This window comes from Chiloscyllium plagiosum, unplaced genomic scaffold (assembly GCF_037043375.1).
Source record: "Chiloscyllium plagiosum isolate Xiang-an unplaced genomic scaffold, Cpla_swu_hap1 HiC_scaffold_5, whole genome shotgun sequence".
NCBI classification, from domain to species: domain Eukaryota; kingdom Metazoa; phylum Chordata; class Chondrichthyes; order Orectolobiformes; family Hemiscylliidae; genus Chiloscyllium; species Chiloscyllium plagiosum.
Genome location: NW_028270143.1, coordinates 30,282,381 through 30,307,153, shown reverse-complemented (window position 1 = coordinate 30,307,153; position 24,773 = coordinate 30,282,381). Strand labels below are relative to the sequence as shown.

The window sequence follows — 24,773 nt, the reverse complement described above, 5'->3', positions numbered from 1 at the left end:
CTTATTCTGCACTGGAGGTGTATCATGACATGATTGAACTAGTTAAAATAGGTAGGAAACTAGTTGTGAGAATTCAAAGAACCAACAAAAGGATACAGATAGGTAAAGAGAATGGGCAAAAATTTGGTCTTTGTCATATGGGGAAATGTGAAGTTCATTTTGGGAGGAAAAGCAGAATATTAATTCAATGGACAGATCCTGTGGTACAGATGGATCTGGGAATCTTTGTATATGATCACAAAAAGTTAGCATTCAGCTTTAGAAAGAAATTAGGAAGGAAAATGGAATGTTACCCATTATTGCAAGGAGGATGTAGTATAAAATTAGGGAAGTTTTGCTACAACTGTAAATCTGTCCAGGTGAGACCATATCTAGACTATTGGACATAGTTCTGGTTCCCTTACTGAAAACAAAAGATAGAAACATCGAAAATAGGAGCAGGACTAAGCCATTCAGCCCTCCCAGATTGTACCACCATTCAATATGATCACACTTAATCATCCAACTTAGTATGCTGTTCCCATTTTCTCCTGATACCCCTTTTTAAAATTAATTCATGGGATGAGGACATCACTTCCTCAGCCAGTATTTATTGCCAATCCCTAATTGCCCAGAGTCAACTACATTGCTGTGTGTTTGGAGTCACATGCCAGGTAAAGATGGCAGTTTCCTTCCCTCAAGGACATTAGTGAACCAGATAAGATTTTCCTGACAATCAATAATGGATTCATTGTCATCATTAGCCTCTTAATTCCAGATATTTATTGAATTCAAATTCCACTATCTACCATTGCTGGAGTCAAACCCAGGTCCCCAGAACATTACCTGGGTCTCTGACAGCCCAGCAATAATATAACCAGGACATTGCCTTCCTTTGATTGCTTTAGTCCTCAGAACTATATCCAACTCCTTCTTGAAAACATATCTTTAATTTAACCGCTACAGAAATATAGAAACATAGATATACTTGCATTGGAAGTAGTTCCGTTAAAGTTCACAAGACTGATTTATAGAATGATGTCTTATGAAGGTTGGAGCCTATGCTCATTGGATTTTCAAAGAATGAGGGATGTTCTTTTTGAAACATAAAATATTCTGGGTGAATTGACGTGGTAAAAGCTGAGAGAATGTTTCCTTTCACAGGGAAATCTAGAACACGTGTGCATAGTTCAAAAATAGAGTTTCTAATTTAAGACAGAGATGAGAAGGAATTTTTTCTCTCAGGAGGTCATTTGTCTTTGGAGTTCTCCTTTGCAGAGAACAATAGAGGTTGAGTCGTCACTGTCAAAGCTGAGGCAGACAGATTTTCTTGATCTACAAGGGAGTTAAGAGTTACGAGAGCGGGGAGGGAAAGTGGAATCCAGACCACAATCAGATCAACCATAGTCTTACTGAATGGTAATGTAGCTCAAGAGTCCAAATGTTTTTCTCCTGCTCCCGTCCTTTGAATTCTTATGATCAAACAGCACACTCAGGGTTGCTGTGAAAATTAAGTCCAAAGTTTTATACTCGCCTGAATATAGAGGCAGAAGGGCTCCACCTCCTAACTTTGCATAACATTAGCACTCACCCACCTCCTCATTGACTCAACACCATCTTCCTGCATTGAGACATGTGTTACTTTCAGCCAATTTTATTCAACCTCCTCCCAATAAACTGATTGCTACTTCCGGAGATTCAACTGTCAGACCTATCCCCATATTGTGCTCCCTGGTCGCTTTAAAAACAAAGAGCAATTGCTCCATCTGGATTTGCAAACACTGTTGGTGCTGTGGGCTGAGTAAAGTCCAATCAATAAATCACTGATTTACAACTTTGTAATTAAGAATCAATTCTGCATTGCCCAATAAACTGACTTCTGAGCTTTGCAAATGCAACAATTAAAGAAGGAGTTGAAACCAAAGAAGTTACATAATTACCTCTTACATAAATATACAAACCAGCTTTTAGTTGTGGCTCTGAACATTGTTTTGCTTGAATGTGTATTTTGTCAGGCCATGCCTCTCAGATAAGATTACCATCTTCACTTTAATATTGGCACCATGGAGCTTTAATCTGTGTTCTGCTTGAGCATTTAGCACTTACGGGTTGTGAACGTATCATCATGACCATGTGACATTGTGCAAGGGGCATGCTGTCATCAGGAGCAATTGTGCCATCAGGTCCCATAATTCAGTTGATATCTTTGGGTTGGAATCTTAGAGATTTCTGAGCACCATGGGAATGGCAGGATCTGTAACAGAATTGGGCAACACCTGTAGGAAGGCCCAACTTGACGTTAAGAGCAACTCAATATTCTATGCCTTTCACAAGCAGAGTGGTGAGATTCTCACAAGGCAGCACTGAGTTGCCAATCAACGGGAAATCTTTCTTTACCGTGCCTCAATAATATTCAGCCTTTTATCTAACAAACACACCAAACAAGCTAGACATTGGGAAAACTCTACAAGAAAACCAGAGCAAGTACCTAGAACATTCAGCTCACTACTTGCTCTGAATGATCTCCATTTTGGAAACTGGGCATCAACATTTCAGGGCAGGCTTGGTGGGCACCAGCCACACCCACTCCACACCCATGGACAGCCTCTAAGAACCGTCATGTCACAATTCCAATCTACTTACAAGACATTTCTATACTTTGGGCTGCACTGGCCACTACCATTGTATTGCTGCAGGAAGAACACTATGCTCAAGGACTCACAACCAGCTCATGAATTGGACCAGGCTGCATCTTGCAGCTCTTTGCTCGCTGCCATGGCACTCACAAATTTTAACCCATACCCAGATGTCACAGCATCTCTGCCTTGTGTTGTCTTGCCTTTTTATGCTTTGCCCCTCAGCTCTAGGTACCAGTCTCATATTGCCATGCTATTTATCACAGAGACAAAGACTGGCACATGGCCATATCAAGGGTTGCCAGTACAGTAAATCTAGGGCAGCTTCCTATATCAGTACAGGCCCTGAGCAGAGTCAGGATCATGTTCTCCACAAGGGATGAAGAGTTGAATGATAGGCAGCACACTATGTATCTTGACGTTTTCTGTATATTTTCCTCCTGAAAGAGAAATGGGTATTATGGAAGATAAAAGTGGATGGCTCAGATATTGCTGTTGGTGTGGGTGAGATGGTGTCCTGAGCAAGTAAGTAGGCAACACAGAGGGTATGCAGTGTTAGTGATGTCAGGGTTGGGTAAGGGCAGTTGGAGGTGATGTTGTAGGCATTAGTGAGAGTAGTGCACATGAACCTTGGTGGGAGGTGGATACATTACCAGAGATAGAGTGAGTGTGAGGTATTGAAGAAAATGATGGCACTTACCCTGGCGCAGTAGAGAAGGAGATTGACCTTCTTCCTACAATGCTTCCAGATGATTAATACTGCTTTAATTTGGGTGGCAACCTGATATGATCTGATGATATGTCCCCCACTGCTGGTCCTGAGGGAAGAGGAAGTCCTGCTTTTGTACCAGCTCATTCCTGCAGGACCTGCAAGATCTACCGCAAAGCACGGCACCAATTTTCTCTGTCCCCTATGTTTGAAGCAAATATCAGCAACCCTGCGGGGCACATCCAGACTGACAGTGCTTGCCTGGGTGCACAACAGCTTTTTAAAGATGTACGAGTGCAAGAGATGCTGATGAATCCAGGACATCTGTTGAGTGGTGAATTGTTTCAGGAACAGCACATGATAAGATGAAGCAGAAACTGGACAAAAGAGGCACCATATTAAGGGACAATTATTGAGGCAAATTTGGTAAGATACAGCAAGAAAACTTACTAAGCTTCGCAAATTTTACCAATATCTACCCTTTCACATCCTATCTGAATTTTCAAGGTGATAATTTCTAGTTCTTCAAAGCTCGAGGAATACAGGTTCCTCACAAAATAATCCCAGCATCCTTAGGAATAATCTGGTGATCTTCAATTATAATCATTCCATTGATAAAGAGACCAGAACTGAGAAGCAGTGTCTGCTGACACTTGAAACCACAGGAAACTATGCCTATGTGCGACTATAGAATTGCACATATGCATAATTCCAGACCCATGTAAAATGTTGAGGTTGGGAGGGGAGAGTGGAAATGGCAGAGGAAGAGTGAGGATGGCAGAAGAATGAGGATAGAAGGTGGAAGAGTAAGAATGGGGGAGAATGAGGAACAGGGGCTACTGACGAGGGGATTTGGGTGCTATTCCCCCAACCTCCCAGGTCCTACCCCAACTCCAACCCCAGCCCATAGGTCCTGTCCTCCTGGAATCATTTAAATATGCATGCACAAATTAATGTGGCACATAGCGTACATGTGCTGATGTCAGTAAACATCTCACCGTGCCTCTACACAATTGCACCAAGTTATCTTTTGTACTCTGATCCCCTTGTAATGAATGACACCATTTGTCTTCCTAATTACTTGCTGCATTTGCTTGATAATGTGGACACCCAAGTCTCTTTGGACACCTGCACTTCCCAACTTCTCATCATTTTCAGAAATAATCTGTCTGTTCTTCTGCCGAAGTAAATAACTTCATATTTTATGTTAATATTCCACCTGCTAGGTTCTAGCCATTTCACTTAGCCTGACCACGTGAAGCCTCCTTGTATTCTCCTCACAACTTAGATTCCAGTTTTGAGTCACCAACAAGTTTAGAAATATGACATAAAGTTGGGTCCGGCACCACATAATTTGCATAGACTTTTAACAGCTTTGATTTAGTGGTGATCTTTGCAGTACTGTACTAGTAACAGCCTGCTATCCAGAGAATGATCTATTTATTCCTACTCTCTGTTTTCTGTGCATCAACTAATTCTCAGTCCATATCAGTATATTATCACCAATCCAATGGAAGCACTAGCTTTCAGAGCGCTGCTCCTTCATCAGGTGGAAGGAGCAGTGCCCCAAAAGCTAGTGCTTCCAATTAAATCTGTTGGAATATAACCTGGTGTTGTGTGATTTTTAACTTGGTACACCCCAGTCCAACACCGGCATGTCTAAATCATGACCAATCCAATGCACTCTTATTTTATTTTCAAACCTCTGCCTGAGACCTCTAAGCCCCTTATTTCATGTTTGTGATTATTGCTGCAAAACCTTTTGTACAAGGCCACAAGCCTCAGTAAATGGTGGCAATGAACTTGCGGCTGCAAGGCCATTCAAGGAAATCAACAATGAACTGAGGTGATTTAAGATGATGTCAGGCAGGAGAATAAGTAGTAAATATTGCTGACTGATAGACTGTCTAGATTACCCCTTACAACAGGGAGAATAATCCCTGGTAAAACCGACAACTTAAAACAAAATGCACAAAATGTTACCCCCTTAAGTGCTAGCAGGGTGAGCCAATCGAGAAACAATATCATGGTGACCGACCAAAATGGGAGAATGTTCATTTGGGAGCAAGAGATCAAGACAAGGCAATGAAGAGAATGCAAGAATCTCCAAGTAACTCATCTAACAAATATCTAGCCACACAGAGTAGAATCTGGAGATTGGCTCTTGGATGTATCTAGATTAGTGTGGTGCTGGAAAAGCACAGCAGGTCAGGCAGCATCCGAGGAGCAAGAAAACTATCCTGCTCCTTGGATGCTGGTTGATCTGCTGTGCTTTTCCAACACCACTCTAATCTTGATTCTAATCTCCAACATCTGCAGTCCTCACTTTCGCCCTCTTGGATTTGTCAGCCATTTCTAAACTCTTCAGTCAGAGTGGATACAAACTATCCCCAATCCACAGATATTGCTTACAAGGGACTGCTGGATTTTGTTTAATTTGAATGTATACAATATTTGTTACATTTAGGAATTTATTTTGCAAGTTATTTTAGCTAGGAGTGCACAGTACAGCATGTGTGGTACAGTATTTCAACTTGTACATTATTTATTCCAGGCAAATAATGTCTGAAGGAGCCTATTTCTGGCTTTAACATTTATTCCTATGGGAAATCATCGTTCACTTAAAGTTGCAATTTTCAGTAATGCAATCATGATTTTACGTGAGAATTTACCGCAAGTATTTTTATAGGCGACTACAACACATCATCCAAAGTTGTGACAGATCACTTAGTGAGCTTATAAAGAAATTTACTCTCCACCCCATCCCTGATGTGTTCAGGATATGAAATACTATACATAGGAATTAAAGAATTATTTTCATGTGGGTTATATTTGAAATCTAACACCATTTTCAATCAACTTGTATCAGTGTGATATGCCAGCCATTCATAATAACAAAGGAAATTGCTTGGGCAAGAAAATAATAGTAATAGTTATAGGAGGCAACATCCCAATGGTTACTAAATTCCACAGTGTTTTGTTTTTGAAGTCATGAGCTCGCAGAAGTATGATCGTACATTAGTTCCAAACTTTTATACATTTATGCCCACTATTTCCACAATGTCTTTAAGTACCCTATCGGCTAATTCCTTGTGTAGATTTGAAAACTGTTTGGCTCGCCTTAATTCCATGAAATTGTCTTTGGCATTCGACAAACATCGAGTCCGCGCTTGATAGGATTCATTCACATGCTTCACCATTTCAAGATGCTGATCTTCAGTCTGTAGCATGGAGTTGATCATCTCCTGGAGTTTAGGGTCAGCTGCTAATATGGATTTTGTTGAAGTACACAGTTCCTTTGTATACTGCTGTGCAAGCAGAAGTTGCCTTGGGATTGATTGATTGGGCTGCACAGAAAGAGAAAAATTGTATCCCCGCATGTCGAGCTTGACTGTAAAATCTCCTGAAGAAAACAGAGAAAATGCGGTGAGCTCTTTCATAATTAAGACTTAATGTTTTTAACTGCCTAAATGTCACATGACTAGCAAGCATTAACACATTCTCCATAACACTCCACCAACTACTTCAGTAACCCTAATATGTTCTGAAAATAGGATAAGTTGTGCTTTCCAATTTTCCATCATATCTTCCGTGGTAGGTCTGCAGAAAACTGTTTCTGATGTTTTCCCAGGGTTTCAAGATGCTGATCTCCTGAAATAGGGAATGATAGTCAGGAGATCCTTCGCAGAAATGTAATCAGCAGCCGATTTAATTACTGTGGGTCCAGCAACCTGGGATGGTGATTAATGGATAAAAATTTCATTGTGTCCAATCAGGATGTAATCTGGATGCAGAGCAAACTACAGGCACACAAACAGACTTAAGGAAGGACTAAGTCAAAATGTTCAGCTGACCTCACTTGTATGTTGCTGAGGAACTACAAATGTCTATTGTAGTCCCAGAGACAGATTGTTAATCTTAGCACAGGGCTGGATAAAAGAAAATTGTCAAGCAGTGGACCAAAAGAAAGGGCGTGGCACATACAGGAAGTTAGCAGCCTACTGTTTTGATACAGAGTCAATTGGAACACCTCCGCTCCACATGGCTCTGGATTCATGTAAAAAAAATTATACTTCAGCTGGCAGTCTTCTGGTTCCCCTTGAGGGACATCTATTTCAATCCCTGGACACCCATGAAAACCAAATAGAGTATGAATTTAATTGTGACCCAATTTAGCAACGGGTCTGACACAGGTATTAGACAATGGATATACAAAAATAATAGACTCAATGTCAGTCACAGGTGGGGAAACTACAGGCCAGGTTGGTCAATGTTACAAAGGTCCATATCCAATGCACATGCATGTATTGCTTCTAAATGGATACCACATCTTAACTTTAGATCCTGATTATATCAAACGGGAAAGAAGGATGAAACATAATGAAAGTGACTACATTTTAAAAATAATTCACTGTCTAAAAAGTTCTTTGAGACCTCCTGTGGTTGCGAAAGGCACATTTACTAATGCAAGACCATCTTCTTCACATTTTGCTTTTACAATATAATGGTAGAATTGATGTAAAGTAGTTTGACTTTGAACTGATGCATCAGTAACAGCATGACTTCAGTCCAAATGTTTCAATTAATGTGGAGGAGGAATACAGTGGATGGATAGCCTACCTGGCACAAGGTCAGTCAGAACCACACAGACCAGACATCCAATCGCCCATAATAATAGTACACAGAGGGTGCCCTTGATTACTTGACAATGACAATTCCAACTCTCATGAACAGAAGTCTCAGCCAAGAGAGTTGCCAGTCAATCTACTTGGTTATTGGCTCTGTAGTCTTAGCAGAAGAGATTGGTGACCACTGCTGGAACCACAAACAGGAAGAATATGTTGCAAGGATGGGCAAATGGGACTTGATTTGTTTAGGATATCTGGTCAGCATGAAGTTGGACTGAAGGTTCTGTTTCCATGCTGTACATCTCTGACTCTACACTATGACTTGAAGATATGTCTACATGTGTGTGTGTGTGTGTGTGTGTGAGAGAGAGAGAGAGGGCACTGGTGGGTAATGAGGATTTTAGAGGCCAGAGGTGTGGCATAAAAGTGGAGAGTTGCTACTGGAGAGTCCCCAAGAGAAGCAACCTCCCTGCTTTCGCAACAGCTCTGTTTCCAACATTAACTTTTTCTCTAAAATCTCACAAGTGGCAATTCAATCTTTTAATCAACAGACAATACTCAACAGGTTTTTCACCATCTGTGGATAAAAAAAAATTAGGTCATGATCTTTTATCAGAAAATGTTATTAAATTGTGGTATTGACTCATGCTTTACTTCCACACCTTATCCATAGTGACAAGACTGCGACACTTCACCACAACTCGGCAAGTAATTGCCAAGGATCTCAGATAGACAGAGAACTGCGAACAATTGTATAGAACAACAAGGCTACTGAAGTGTGCTGAACCAAGCTAAAATTCTATTTCTGTGGCTGTTGCTTGGGAAATCAGATACTGATTATCCCCACATGTTCTTTTTAAATATTTATTTTATTTGTGCCAAACCATACAGTTCTGCTCACAGAAAATGCAAGAAGACACAATACAAAGTCGCAATCTCCAGATGACCATATGAATATGTACTTGCGAGGCAGTGCATGCATGACACTTTCTAGATAGCAGAGAGGAGTTCATTAATACAGGATGTAAATTTCTTAAGGACTCTTCCACTTGTCCACAATTTCAACAAAGACTCCACAGAAATCTAAGACAGAAAGGTCATAAATAGCAGGTGAACAGGAGGACCTCTGAGGAACTAACACATTTAATGTATTAACCAATGTTGCATTGTTCTTAACTTCTAATGAGAATGTGTATAGGGTATAAGCAGGCAGGGAAAGAGTTAAGTTCTGAGTTATGTGAAGCAGGAGGTTCAGCTGAGCATGCCTTAGATCAGATAAGAACTTGCAGTTAAGAATGGGGTGCTGGAGGCAAGTGTAATCGGTTAACAATGTGGAAAAGCATTCATTATTTAGAGCCATTCAACAATAATAGAAGCATTCAGCATGTAAAGTCAGTATAACAAGTGATAAGTATTCATTATGTGAATTCTGGATTACTGGTGCTGGAAGAGCACAGCAGTTCAGGCAGCATCCAAGGAGCTTTGAAATCGACGTTTCGGGCAAGAGCCCTTCATCAGGAATAAAGGCAGTGAGCCTGGAGTGTGGAGAGATAAGCTGGAGGAGGGTGGGGAGAAAGTAGCATAGAGTACAATGGGTGAGTGGGGGAGGGGATGAAGATGATAGGTCAGGGAGGAGAGGGTGGAGTGGATAGGTGGAAAAGGATATAGGCAGGTAGGACAAGTCCGGACAAGTCATGGGGACAGTGCTGAGCTGCAAGTTTAGAACTAGGGTGAGGTGGGGGAAGGGGAAATGAGGAAACTGTTGAAGTCCACATTGATGCCCTGGGGTTGAAGTGTTCCGAGGCGGAAGATGAGGCGTTCTTCCTCCAGGTGTCTGGTGGTGAGGGAGCGGCAGTGAAGGAGGCCCAGGACCTCCATGTCCTCGGCAGAGTTGGAGGGGAGGTTGAAATGTTGGGCCACGGGGCGGTGTGGTTGATTGGTGCGGGTGTCTCGGAGATGTTCCCTAAAGCGCTCTGCGAGGAGGCACCCAGTCTCCCCAATGTAGAGGAGACCGCATCGGGAGCAACGGATACAATAAATGATATTAGTGGATGTGCAAGTAAAACTTTGATGGGTGTGGAAGTCTCCTTTAGGGCCTTGGATAGAGGTGAGGGAGGAGGTGTGGGCGCAGGTTTTACAGTTCCTGCGGTGGCAGGGGAAAGTGCCAGGATGGGAGGGTGGGTTGTAGGGGGGCGTGGACCTGACCAGGTAGTCACGGAGGGAACGGTCTTTGCGGAAGGCGGAAAGGGGTGGGGAGGGAAATATATCCCTGGTGGTGGGGTCTGTTTGGAGGTGGCGGAAATGTCGGCGGATGATTTGGTTTATGCGAAGGTTAGTAGGGTGGAAGGTGAGCACCAGGGGCGTTCTGTCCTTGTTATGGTTGGAGGGGTGGGGTCTGAGGGCGGAGGTGCGGGATGTAGACGAGATGCGTTGGAGGGCATCTTTAACCACGTGGGAAGGGAAATTGCGGTCTCTAAAGAAGGAGGCCATCTGGTGTGTTCTGTGGTGGAACTGGTCCTCCTGAGAGCAGACCCGGCGGAGGTGGAGGAATTGGGAATACGGGATGGCAATTTTGCAAGAGGTAGGGTGGGAAGAGGTGTAATCCAGGTAGCTGTGGGAGTCGGTGGGTTTGTAAAAAATGTCAGTGTCAAGTCGGTCATCATTAAAGGAGATGGAGAGGTCCAGGAAGGGGAGGGAGGTGTCAGAGTAAATTTAAGGTCAGGGTGGAATGTGTTGGTGAAGTTGATGAATTGCTCAACCTCCTCGCGGGAGCACGAGGTGGCGCCAATGCAGTCATCAATGTAGCGGAGGAAGAGGTGGGGAGTGGTGCCGGTGTAATTACGGAAGATCAACTGCTCTACGTAGCCAACAAAGAGACAGGCCTGGCTGGGGGCCATACGTGTGCCCATGGCTACCCCTTTGGTCTGGAGGAAGTGGGAGGATTCAAAGGAGAAATTGTTAAGGGTGAGGACCAGTTCGGCCAAACGAATGAGAGTGTTGGTGGAAGGGTACTTCTGGACGTCTGGAGGGGAAAAAACGGAGGGTTTGGTGGCCCTGGTCATGGCGGATGGAGGTGTAGAGGGATTGGATATCCATGGTGAAGATGAGGCGTTGGGGGCCGGGGAAACGGAAGTCTTGGAGGAGGTGGGGGGCGTGGGTGGTGTCTCGAACGTATGTAGGGAGTTCCTGGACTAGGGGGGATAGGACAGTGTCCAGGTAGGTAGAGATGAGTTCAGTGGGGCAGGAGCATGCTGAGACAATGGGTCGGCCAGGGTGGTCAGGCTTGTGGATGTTGGGAAGGAGGTAGAATCAGGCGGTGCGGGGTTCCCGAACTATGAGGTTGGAAGTTGTGGATGGGAGATCTCCTGAGGTGATGAGGTTCTGTATGGTCTGGGAGATAATGGTTTGTGATGGGGGGTGGCGTCATGGTTGAGGGGGCAGTAGGAAGAGGTGTCCTCGAGTTGACGTTTGGCTTCAGTGGTGTAGAGGTCAGTGCGCCAGACTACCACTGCGCCCCCTTTATCCGCTGGCTTGATGGTGAGGTTGGGATTGGAGCAGAGGGATTGGAGAGCTGCGCGTTGTGAGGGTGAGAGGTTGGAGTGGGGGAGGGAGGTAGACAGGTTGAGGCGGTTAATGTCCCGGCGGCAGTTGGAAATGAAACCTCTGGTGCTCACCTTCCACCCTACTAACCTTCGCATAAACCAAATCATCCGCCGACATTTCCGCCACCTCTAAACAGACCCCACCACCAGGGATATATTTCCCTCCCCACCCCTTTCCGCCTTCCGCAAAGACCGTTCCCTCCGTGACTACCTGGTCAGGTCCACGCCCCCCTACAACCCACCCTCCCATCCTGGCACTTTCCCCTGCCACCGCAGGAACTATAAAACCTGCGCCCACACCTCCTCCCTCACCTCTATCCAAGGCCCTAAAGGAGACTTCCACACCCATCAAAGTTTTACTTGCACATCCACTAATATCATTTGTTTTATCCGTTGCTCCCGATGCGGTCTCCTCTACATTGGGGAGACTGGGCGCCTCCTAGCAGAGCGCTTTAGGAAACATCTCTGGGACACCCGCACCAATCAACCACACCGCCCCGTGGCCCAACATTTCAACTCCCCCTCCCACTCTACCGAGGACATGGAGGTCCTGGGCCTCCTTCACCGCCGCTCCCTCACCACCAGACGCCTGGAGGAAGAATGCCTCATCTTCTGCCTCGTAACACTTCAACCCCAGGGCATCTATGTGGACTTCAACAGTTTCCTCATTTCCCCTTCCCCCACCTCACCCTAGATCTAAACTTGCAGCTCAGCACTGTCCCCATGACTTGTCCGGACTTGTCCTACCTGCCTATCTCGTTTTCCATCTATCCACTCCACCCTCTCCTCCCTGACCTATCACCTTCATCCCCTCCCCCACTCACCCATTGTACTCTATGCTACTTTCTCCCCACCCCCACCCTCCTCCAGCTTATCTCTCCACACTCCAGGCTCACTACCTTTATTCTTGATGAAGGGCTCTTGCCCGAAACGTCAATTTCAAAGCTCCTTGGATGCTGCCTGAACTGCTGTGCTCTTCCAGCACCACTAATCCAGAATCTGGTTTCCAGCATCTGCAGTCATTGTTTTTACCTCATTCATTATGTGAAGCCAGTTAAGGTTAAGAACATTCATTGTGTAACAGCAGATGGCTTAATCTTTGCTATTGACGCTCGCTGATTGTAACAGTCACCCAATCAATATGTATGTTGCCTTATCTGGATGCTCCACCCTGTAAAATGACTATATAATTCATTAAGAAACTGCTATTCCAGAGAAGATCGAGAACTCATGTCCTTGTGTCCATGGGCGATCATTCTCTCTCCTTCCAGGGCCCAGAATAAAGATGAAGGAGGTAAAACTATACAGTGTCTCTGAGTGTTTTCCTTTGACTGAGGGGGAAATGAAATGACAGTATGACTTGCGCAGACTTCCAGATGCAAGATCGACATTATGTATAAGCATCATCAGGTAAGAAGTGGAGAACAGCAAAACCCAAACAGTGGATTAAAATCAAGATAGGTACAAAGCCAACCAAGTAAATAAAATTTAAAATGACCAAAACTACTGCACACTGGAAAGATTTTGAGTTCCTGATTGAAAAAATTATTGACAAACTCAGAGGTTGAAACTTTCATATTTATCAGTCATGGGTGACTTCTTGCAATACAAAATAGCTTTTGGTACAAAGGACTGATTTATTAAATAATATCATAACACCTCAAAATGACAATTTTTTGCAATAAAACTCAATTCGAATAAAGAAATCTTGATTAGAATTGACAACAATAATCATTTTAATGGACGAATTGTTGAATGTAAGTTCAGTACTGACATTAAGCGACGATCACCAAAGATCCTTAGACAACACCTCCCAAACCCATGACCACATCAACAAGAAGGACAAGGGCTGCAGATACATGGAAGCACCACAATCTGCAAGTTCCCCTTTAAGCCACTCACCTTCCTGAGTTGGAAATGTATCACCATTCCTCAAGTATGGTGAGGGTAAAAATCCTGGAAGTGCTTTCCTAATAGCACCATGGGTCAACCTACAGCAGATGGACAACGGCAGTTCAAGAAGGCAGCTTATCACTACCTCTCAAGGGCAACGAAGGATGAGCAATAAATGCTGACCCTAGTAATCCTCCGGGGTTAAAGTGCATCAGGTCTGTTTTCAGACCTGAAAGTGTAACATGCATGAAGCATGTATCCCAACAGGCAAGCCCAAGTCTGGCCTGAAATTGGGTACTAGGATTCATTCCCATTCTCAGGGTGGACCACTGATACCTGTCATACCTCCAAAGGTTGCTTGCACATTTTGAAATGATTAATTTCCAGTGCTTGCCTTGCTTGAGGTAAAGTAATACTTTTCCACAGGAACATTTTATTTTCCTTTAATTATAAAATTTGCCTTTGCATTGTGGCTGTTGTTTAGTCTATACAGCTGCCAAGAAGAATCTTCAGCACGACAGGCCTAAACCCTGTGGATGCTGTTTGGCAGAGGGGTCCAAAATAAAGTATCTTATTTAAATATGAAAGCCCTCTATTGCCTTTTTTAAAATTTGTTCATGCAATGTAGTGGTCACTGGCTGGACAAGTATTTACTTCTCAGCCCTACTTGCCCTTGAGAAGGTAATTGCAGAAGTTCCAGGGCACTTGAAAAGTCATCTTAGCCACTTTTAGATTCAGTATCTTCCAAGTATATTTGGGGCACATTAGTCCTTCAAATTGGCCCTCATCTCCAACAGTTCCATACCCACAAGATGGCTGTAATTAATTCATTAATACTCTTCCCACATCCCCTCACTAAGTTGCTAAAATTTTACAGATTTGTCTTCATGGTCTCTGGTGAAATGTTGAGCTTACCACATGCACCCCATGTGACATTCTAAAGACTAGATTTTGGCTGAAGGGCCAGGTTGCAAGGTAAGGAGACAAGGCTCCCTACTTTGGTGCAGGCAAGCATGTAATTGGTGAGGAAATGGAAGTAGCAACTAACTATTGACCACAGTTGTGAGATTGGAGGCAAAATCCTATGGAAGCAGGTCATGTTCTGATTGTCCTCCCTTAAACAAAGGAAAGAATATGTGTTTTCATATAGGCAGGGCAGATAAAGAGCTAGAACCTGGGTTAGAGCACGGTAACGTTAGGGTGATTAAATTCCCCATTGCTGTGGAACAAATTTTTGTCCATTCTTAATTTTTAGAAAAAACCTATCAAATTTTTTCAGTGTTGACAACCCTGTTCCTTGACAGGCTGAAATTGTTCAGCTATCAAATAGCTCCCACAAGCCAATCTCCCCTGCAGACATCTCAGGCCGCTAGTAAGCAAACTCTCAATAAGCAGATTAAATTACATAATGCACCTATTTAACAATGCGTTTTTGCCGTAACTTAACCTTCCCACCTTCACGAACATTGACAGGGTTGGTTATAGAGGTGGCAGACCTGCAGCCGGGAGGTTGTCAATATCAGTTGTTTTGGTCATCCACCTTCATCGGGTCAACACACAATAATGTTTCAAACCACTCCAACTTAATTTTGGATTGTTGCGACAGTGAATTATTATATCATGTTTTCATCTATCGAACCAGTGTTCAGATCCCAAAAAATAGGTAAGACACAAACAAATATATTTTTGAACTCTGCTCAACTATGTTAAAAAAAGGGTTTTTTCCATGTCTGATACAAATATGTATTGGTATATAGTAGTACTGGATATGAGTAATGCTCAACAGCAGTAAAATTAAGCAAAACGTGAACTTAGGAAGTGCAACACATTTTCCTATTAAATTTAACACTTGCCAAATGCTATGGATTCAATGTACAAAATATGAGAAGATAATGCCTGGATATCTGAAATAAGAACTGAAAATGCTAGGTTTATGCAACAAATATTTCAGGATCTGTAAAAAGACAAATATTTTCTGTACAAGACCATATAAATATATATTTCATTTTAGCATATTTTTAATTATAAGTCTAATATTGTGAATCCCTCACAAAATCAGGTATTAAGAAACATTCCTCTCTATAACAATTTAAGAACTCCCAGTAATGTTTGTGGCAATGAACAGAACCCCCATGTCAATTTTATCCCATTGTCCAAGTACTTACTGTGTTCATGTTGAAGTGTCTGAAAACAATCCGTGAGTACGTTACACTGACAACATTCTTTCAACAGTCTTATGAACTCACAGAGAGTTATGTAGTTGCTGTGTTGATGATTGAATGTATCCACAATATTTGCAAAACACTGATCAAGTTCAGCCACATTTACAATCTTTGCAGAAATCCTTCCATCCTTTCCAGACATAACTGTAAGAAAAATTGTTATTCAATATTTTAAAAATAAATGTGCGTGGCTTTCTAACAATGAACATCAAACAAAATTTTCAGAACTTCAGAACTGATTTAGAATCCAGTGATAATCTCACCAATGTCCCACCATAATATGAAAGTGAAATAAAAGTACAGCTTCCCTATTCCATTATATTCACAACCATAAATAACTTGATTATTGAATATGGGATACTACTACATGCCACAATGTAAGATATTGGCGTAAGCTGCTCTAATCAAGTTAGTTACGGCTGTGAATATAATGGAATAGGTTATATTCACAACCATAATTAACTTGATTAGAGTTGCTTACTTCAATATTTTACACTGTGGCATGTAGTACTATTCCATATTCCACACACAATTAATCATGGAATGGTTACGTTACCAAAGGAGGCATTCATCCCATTGGGTCCATGCTGACTTTCTGCAAAAACATTTCAGTCAGTTCCATTTCCTGTAATTAATTCAAATCAACTGTTCAAACCAGATGCACCTCCAGGACAGACAGGTCTTGAACTGGCCCACAGGCAGGGACTCAACTTCTGTGTCAAGAGAACCTCCTATTCCCCTACATCGCTCTAATATGTTTTCTGTTCAGAAAATTATTCAGTGCCCTCTTGAAAACCACGATCAAATGCCTCCACAATCCCATGCACTGCATTTCAGATTTTAATGGATTAAAATGATTTTTTATTGTTTCACCATTGCTAATTCCTTTGCTAATTACCTAAAAATCATTGTCCGCTGGTTCTAGAACTTCTGCCAGTATGGATAGTTCCTTTCTAGGAGAAAGTGAGAACTGCAGATGCTGGAGATCAGAGTCGAGAGTGTAATGCTAGAAAAGCACAGCAGGTCAGGCAGCATCTGAGGAGCAGGAGAATCGACGTTTCGGGCATAAGCCCTTCATCAGGAAATTCTTAAAGAAAGACTTTTGCCTAAAACGTTGATTCTCCTGCTCCTCAGATGCTGCCTGACCTGCTGTACTTTTTCAGCATCACATTCGCAACTCTAATCTCCAGCATCTGCAGTCTTCACTTTTGCCACATACAATTTTGATCCTCTCTATCAAATTGTCTTCAGCCTTTTTTTCAAAAGAGAACCATTCCAACTGCTCCAACTATCCATAACCCTTCGATCCCCATTCCTGAAACTATTCTTCTATATGTTTTATAAAAATCTCTAAAGACTTTATATCCTTTCTAGGTATGATGTTCAGAAATAGACAAAATACTCCAATTGTGTTATTTCTAAACCAAGTTAACAAGGTAGCAACTATTTTATATTATTGAATGGGTGGAATGTGTTGACAGGATGAGTGAAGTACCAATCTAAAACCATTTGCATCTTTAGTTAGAATAACAAATCATCTCAACGTGCTTGCGTACCTCCAAAACCAACTTCCTGCTTCAAAGCTAAATTGATAATGGAATTTTAAAAAAGGAATATGCAGTGCCCTATGGTACTAGGAGCATTCTGGAAGAGGCCTGCCATTTGAAAACTAATTGGGCTGGAGCATATTCTTGCACTTTATCTCTTTATGCCTTCATGAGAAGTTTACCATTTGTGCAGAAAAATATTGTAAACCAAGATTATAACTTAGCTCCATAGTATAAGGGAGTTCATAAATACATGCTTCTGCATAAACTCCTGGTTTATTTACAGGGAAACAAATCTCACAAAGAACTCTTAATACTGTCTGAAATGTCAAGACTCATCAGTAGAGTCAGAAAGATATACAGCACAAAAACAGACTCTTCAGTCATCGTGGGCGGCACGGTGGCACAGCAGTTAGCACTGTTGCCTCACAGCGCCAGAGACCCGGGTTCAATTCCCGCCTCAGGCGACTGACTGTGTAGAGTTTGCACGTCCTCCCCATGTCTGCGTGGGTTTCCTCCGGGTGCTCCGGTTTCCTCCCACAGTCCAAAGATGTGCAGGTTAGGTGAATTGGCCATGCTAAATTGCCCGTAGTGTTAGGTAAGGGGTAAATGTAGGGGTATGGGTGGGTTGCGCTTCGGCGGGTCGGTGTGGACTTGTTGGGCCGAAGGGCCTGTTTCCACATTGTAATGTAATCTAATCTAATCATCCATGTCAACCAGATATCCTAAATAAATCTAGTCCCATTTGCCACTATTTGGCCCATATTCCTCTAAACCCTTCCTATTCTGTTGTGGTTCTGTTCGCCGAGCTGGAAATTTTTGTTGCAAACGTTTCGTCCCCTGTCTAGGTGACATCCTCAGTGCTTGGGAGCCTCCTGTGAAGCGCTTCTGTGGTGTTTCCTCCGGCATTTATAGTGGCCTGTCCCTGCCGCTTCCGGTTGTCAGTTTCAGCTGTCCGCTGTAGTGGCCAGTATATTGGGTCCAGGTCCTATTCATATATACCTACCTAGAAACCTTTTAAATGTTGTAATTGTATCAGCCTCCACCATTTCCTCTGGCAGCTTATTCCACATACGCATCACACTTTGCATGAAAAAGTTGCTCCTTGATCACTTTTCAATCTTGTCCTCTCACCTTAAATCTATGCCCTCTAATTTTGGACTCCCCCACCCATGGCAAAATACCTTGTCTATTTACCCTATTCATTCCCCTCATGATTTTAAAAACCTCTATAAGGTCACCCTCAGCCTCCGATGTTCCAAGGAAAATAGCCCCAGCCTATTCAGCCTCTCCCTATTGCTCAAACGTATCATTGGCCCATCTAATTAAGATCCTGTTGTACTCTGAGATAACCTTCTTTGCTGTCCATTACACCTCCCATTTTGGTGTCATCTGTAAGCTTACTATCCATACCTCCTCAGTTCAGATCCAAATCATTTATGTAAATGATGAAATGCAGTGGACCCAGCACCAATCCTGTGGCACACCACTAATCACAGTCCTCCAGTCTAAAAAGCAACCCTCCACCACCACCCTCTGTCTTCTACCTTCAAGCCTGTTCTGTATCCAAATGGCTAATTTTCCTTATATTCCATGTTATCCAACATAGCTAAACAGTCTACAAGGTTGAACACCTTACTAAAGTCTATATACATCACATCCACCACTCTGCCCTCTTCAATCCTCTTTGCTACTTCTTCAAAAAACTCAATTAAGTTAGTGATACACTACTTCCCACGCACAAAGCCATGTTGACTACCCATAATCCATTGCCTTTCCAAATACACGTGAATCATATCCCTCAGGATCCCCTCCAACGTCAGGCTCACTGGTCTATAGTTCCCTGGCTTTTCTTTACCACCTTTCTTAAATTGTTTTATTTTTAAAAATGCAATTATGAATTGTAGGCATCATTGGCTGGGCCAGCATGAATTGCCCATCCCAAGTTGTCCTCTAGAAGGTGATGGTAAGCTGCCTTCTTGAACCATTACAGTCTATGTAGGTATCCCCACCTATGTAGGTATTTTTCTTCATTTGAATCAATTCCCATGTGGTTACTGCCTTTATCTCTCTTTCTCCATTTTAAAGTGCTGTTGTTTTGATCTTTTTCCCCCAAAATATGCTGATAAAACAGTAATTACTATTCTTAGAATTCAAGGAAATCAGCTCCAATACTGAAAGTACCTCAGAAAAGGAGCAGTTCTTGCAGTTACAAAGTTTTCCTGTCTTGGAATCCCTACTTCTAAAGAATTATTTTAAAGTAATAACTCCTTTTAAAGCAAATTTTCCTATTATTAGCAAAAGAAAGGCATTCATAATGCTTACAGCTGCCCAAACATTTTTGGTAACCTCTTTAAATGTCAACTTTCAATATTCAGAGAGATCTTTTTCAGCACATAGCCCTCTAAAGTAGAATCCCTATCGTGTGGAAACAGGCCCCTGGTTATCAAGTCCACACAGACCCTCCGGAGCACCCATCCAGACCCATCCCCCTACCATATCCCTATAACCCTGCATTTCCCTGTGATTAATTCAACTCAGCTGCATGTCGCTGGACATGATGGGCAACTTAGCCTGGTCAATCCATCTAACTGGCACAGCTTTAGAAACCAAACCACCTGGAGAAAACCCAAACACAGACAGGGAGAATGCATACATTCCACCCAGGCAATCCCCTGAGGCTGGAATCGAACCCAGGTCCCTAATGCTGTGAGGCAGCAGTGCTAACCACTGACCCACAACGTTGCCTCTGATCTGCAGCACATATGAATTTGAGGCAGTAACATATCCCTTCAATCATTTAGATTAAAAATTCATCACCGAGGAATTAGAGTTTAATCCAAGAAATATAAATTTAAGTCTTTATTGCATTGTCATATAATTTACAAAAAGCAAAATAGGAGGAGAAATTAAAGATGACATTGAGAATAAGAAACAGGAAAAGTCTGAAAACATTTTAATACATTTTTAAAATCTTAATTAAATATTCAATATTAAAAATTGAATTTACGCCTGAATGCTCAAGTTCTTTCTATTTGATGTGTTTACAACATGGGATAAGGGCAGCTGATATATGGGAACAATACCATCTACATATTTCCCTTGACACCACTCTCAATCCTGACTTAGAAGTATTTTGCCATTCCTTCAATATCATTGGGTCAAGATCCTGGCTTTACTTCCCTAATGGCACTGTGAGTATACCTGCATAAGCCAACACCTTCTCAGGGACAACTAGGGATGGGCAATTCATGCTGGCCCAGCCAATAATGCCTACAATTCATTAGTGCATTTTTAAAAAATAAAACTTATATTTATATAGCACCTTTAGTGCAATAGAGTCATACAGCACAAAACAACCAGTCCATGCTGAACATAATCCCAACTAACCCACCTGCCTACTCCTGGCCCGTATCCCTCCAAACCTTTCCTATTCATATACTTATCTAAGTGTCTTTTAAATGTTGTACCTGTTGTGCCCTCATCCACCACTTATTTAGGAAGTTCATTCCACATGCAGATCACCCTCTGTGTAAAAAAAAATTGCCCCTCATGTTTTTTTAAAAATCTCTCTTCTCTCACCTTAAAAATGAAACCCCCGTCCTCAGGCCAAAACACGTACCATTAACCCTATCAATACCCCTCATGATTTTATAAACCTCTATAAAGTCACCTCTTAAACTCCCACAGTCCAGTGAAAAAGTTCCAGTCTTTATTTATAACTCAAATCTTCCATACCTGGCAACATTCTGGTAAATCTCTTCTGAACCTGTCCTTCCTATGACAGGACAATCAGAACTGGACACAGTACTTCAATACTGCTGGTGGGGAGCTGAGAAACAAGAGGGATACTTAATTGGATGGAGCTGTATTCTACCTGCATCTACTGTCTTCCTGCTTCAACCAAAATTGAATTCAAGGTGGAAAGGCCGAAGGTTGACCTGCATTATCACCAACTGAGCCCTCCTAAGTAGCCAAGTAAAGACCATTCAAGGGCCTTATCCCGCACTACTGGCACTAACCCAGCTGCAACCAGGATCTGTTGCCATGGATGGCAAGGCAAAGTTTTACAGGCCACTTGTCACCTCAGATTAGGGGAGGTGGTGTCCCTCCATCAAAGGTAATTAATGCTTAACTAGGGGGTCTGGACATTGGGAAGGTGGTGGTGAGGGTCTCAATGACAGCCACCATTGAACCCCGCCACAGCCCCCACCCCACACTCCAAATTCCGTCATTGCTTCCAACCGTCCTGCTCTCTTCTTCCTGCAACCCTAACCTAGAATCCCTCCCCACACATTATGCATATGTAGCCTGGATCCTCAGCAGTCCTGAGATTGCAGGAAGTGCAGGGTATAGTTTCTTTGATGGCAGCTATCACCTCCTCAAACACACAATTGAATGGAAGAGCTACCAGATTTTGGTAGGCTGATAGTTCACAGGTGGAACTTTTGCCCCGGGGACTTAATTCTTGGGAAAGGGCCATTGCTGGGCTTGCCATCGATTGACTTGTGTGCTGCTTAGTAGGTCCCCCTGCCAAAAGAAGCACTTTTACCTGTCCATCCAGGAGGCAAGTCTCCCAATGCCAAAGCAAAATTCCGCTTATTAGGTCGTAGGTGTATCAGAGTATTCCAAAACTTACCATATGGATTGACAAACTGTTTTACTAGAATAGCCATTTAAATAAAAAGTACCCAAAGTAGAAACAATTGAGAGCTGCAAGATAGAAATGTAGCTGTTCAAAACCAAATAATTGACAAATTGCCAAGTGTTCTCTAGTGGGATTCTTAAAAATCTACAACTTATATAATAAATAAATAAAACTTGTGTTGAATAATGTATTGCAAACAAAATCAAGCTGACTGAATTAATCTGTTTTTTGATGTTTTTCTTTACTACAGTGTTGTCAAAACTCATCTTCTCAACAAGTTTTAACTTAAGATGTGTAGAATTATAACAACTTGTTCAGCTATTGAGTCTTATTATGGAAGAAACCTTCCAGTAGTACATTCAAAATAATCTAGCATCTCAGCTACATGAGAAATGATTATCACAACTATAAAACCTGGTGCTCAAAAAGAAATGGGGAATCTTACACACCTTTTTTGGCGAAATGAGAGTTGTGTCAAGTTTTATTTGTTGGTTTTTCATCTCAAGGCCTAATGAAATTTCTCACTATCTTACCAAACTCACCTCATTAATTACCTGCCTACATGTATAATCAACTAGGTAAAAATGAGGTCTGCAGATGCTGGAAGCCAGAGTCTAGATTAGAGTGGCGCTGGAAAAGCACAGCAGGTCAGGCAGCATCGAAGAGCAGGAAAATTGATGTTTCAGGCAAAAGCACTTCATCAGGAATAGAGGCAGGCTACCTGCAGAGTGGAGAGATAAATGAGAGAGGTGTGGGGGTGTGGAGAAAGTAGCATAGAATACAATAGGTGAATGGGGGTAGGGATGGAGGTGATAGGTCAGAGAGGAGGGTGGGGGAAGGTAGCAAAGAGTACAATGGGGGTGGGGATGAATGTGATAGGTCAGAGAGGAGGGTGGAGTGGATAGGTGGAAAAGAAGATAGGCAGGTAGGACAGGTCATGGGGATGGTGCTGAGCTGGAAGGTTGGAATGGGGTGAGGTGGGGGAAGGGGATCAATTGTGTCAGATTGTAACCCCAATTTATCACACACTGGTCCTGAAAGAACTCAACACTGTTAAAATATCCTGTCATTTCTTGCAATTCTCATCCTTAAAAGCCTAATTGCATCTGCAAAAGCACTCTCAGTCCAGAGCTGCCCTTCTAGATTTTTCCTGGACATGACAGGCCAGAGGATATTGGCACCCCAATTTGTGGATAGGATTCTGGAGGTCCTGCTGAACCAGCAGGCAAGACCATAACACCAGACCATGCCAGCCTGGTCTGAGGCTGCCACCTGGGTTAGAACAGTTGCAGTTGACTGAAGGGGTGTCCAGCAATTTAGCAAAAAGGTCAATGACCTCTTCCACTCTGTCAGCGTGGGTATCACCATCTTCTCTTCAATACTTCATACTAACTCTATTTCTGCTGCTGTACCCACCACTCACCAAGGCTCATGCTCTACCACTGTCAATATTGCTGGCATCATCTTTCTTCACTCGGTGTCACCCATCCAACCCCCAAGGCCACTACCCCTGCATATCCTCTGTATTGAAGAAAGTGAGAACTGCAGATGCTGGAGATCAGAGCTGAAAATGCATTGCTGGAAAAGTGCAGCAGGTCAGGCAGCATCAAAGGAGCAGGAGAATCGACGTTTCGGGCATGAGCCCTTCTTCAGATTCCTGAAGAAGGGCTCATGCCCGAAACGTCGATTCTCCTGCTCCTTGGATGCTGCCTGACCTGCTGCGCTTTTCCAGCAACACGTTTTCAGCATATCCTCGGTATTGTCTATTCACTCATTCAGGACATCTGCCCACCTGTACCAAAAGTAACACCTGCACCACACACTTTCAGCTCCCTTAATTCCTGCCTTTTCTCTTTCCAGAAGGAATTTAGCTCATAATAGGAGAAAAAAAAGTCAAGACAGGTGGCATGCTGTCCATCATTTGACTCCCCACCCTTCATGCAGAGAGGATCCTTTCATAGAAATGTCCTAGAATCCCTACAGTGTGGAAACAAGCCATTTGGCCCAACAGCCCCACACCGATCCTCCGAAGAGTAACCCTCCCAGACTCAATCCCCGACCCTATTAGTCTACATGCACTCCTGACTCATGCACCTAACTTACACTATGAACACTATGGGCAATTTCGCACGGCCAATTAACCTAACCTGCACATCTTTGGATTGTAGAGAAAATCGGAGCAACCGGAAGAAACCCACACAGACATGGAGAATATGCAAACTGTGCACAGACAGACACCCGACACTGGAATCAAACCTGGGTCCCTGGTGCTGTGAGGCAGCAGTACTAACCACTGAGCCACCGTGCCGCCATGACTCTGACTACCCTGTATGACTGACTGACTCTGTCCAAGCTGTGGTCTGACATTGGAGATTGTCCTTGACTTACTATGCCAGGGTGCCTGAGCAAAACTGTAAAAGATGATGCAAGGCAGTGCAAGTCAGGGAAGCTGCAAGCATTCAGGTAATTAGAGTGAGTGCTGTAACACCAAGCAAAGAGCCCAAGATACAGCCTGGTCCAGTCTGTAAGTTGAGTGTATATCCCTCAGCACACAGAATCCTTGCATCAGCATTAAAATGACAGTAGTTGGTGAAGCATTGAAGTGCAGAAATATATTGCTTGAAATTTCCTGTTATGGTCCTTAGAAGCATATTGGATATCAATATCCATGGAGTTGGTCCGTGTGTGTGGCCAGTATCCATGGTGAATGCCCTGAGATGTTGGTACCCGGACTTCAACATAGAGGTCCCAAAACAAGCAACAAGCTGAATTTGATGGGTATCCACTTGATCTGATTTCCATGTTGAATCTTCTCTATGTCTAACTTGTTTGGTATCTTTGGAAAGATAGGGAGCTGAATATTAATGAGGCAAACTGTGCTATTAACCGGCATTTGACAGGCAATAATT

General features: G+C 42.8%; 1 protein-coding gene across 5 annotated transcripts in view; it reads right to left on the bottom strand.

The window, feature by feature from the left end:
* Positions 1 to 5,787: 5,787 nt before the first annotated feature.
* Positions 5,788 to 24,773, bottom strand: part of LOC122550279 (uncharacterized) — a 35,107-nt gene continuing 16,121 nt past the window's right edge. For 3 of the 5 annotated variants that reach the window (XM_043691024.2, XM_087986825.1, XM_087986824.1), the window contains 2 exons: positions 15,613 to 15,813; positions 5,788 to 6,727 (listed from right to left, as the gene is read on the bottom strand). In XM_043691024.2, coding sequence (XP_043546959.1) covers positions 6,357 to 6,727; positions 15,613 to 15,813 — 572 coding nt within the window. In that variant the 3' untranslated portion in view covers positions 5,788 to 6,356. Of the gene's footprint in view, positions 6,728 to 15,612; positions 15,814 to 20,954; positions 21,049 to 24,773 lie in introns of all 5 variants that reach the window. The other 2 variants (XM_087986827.1, XM_087986826.1) reach the window with 1 other exon arrangement.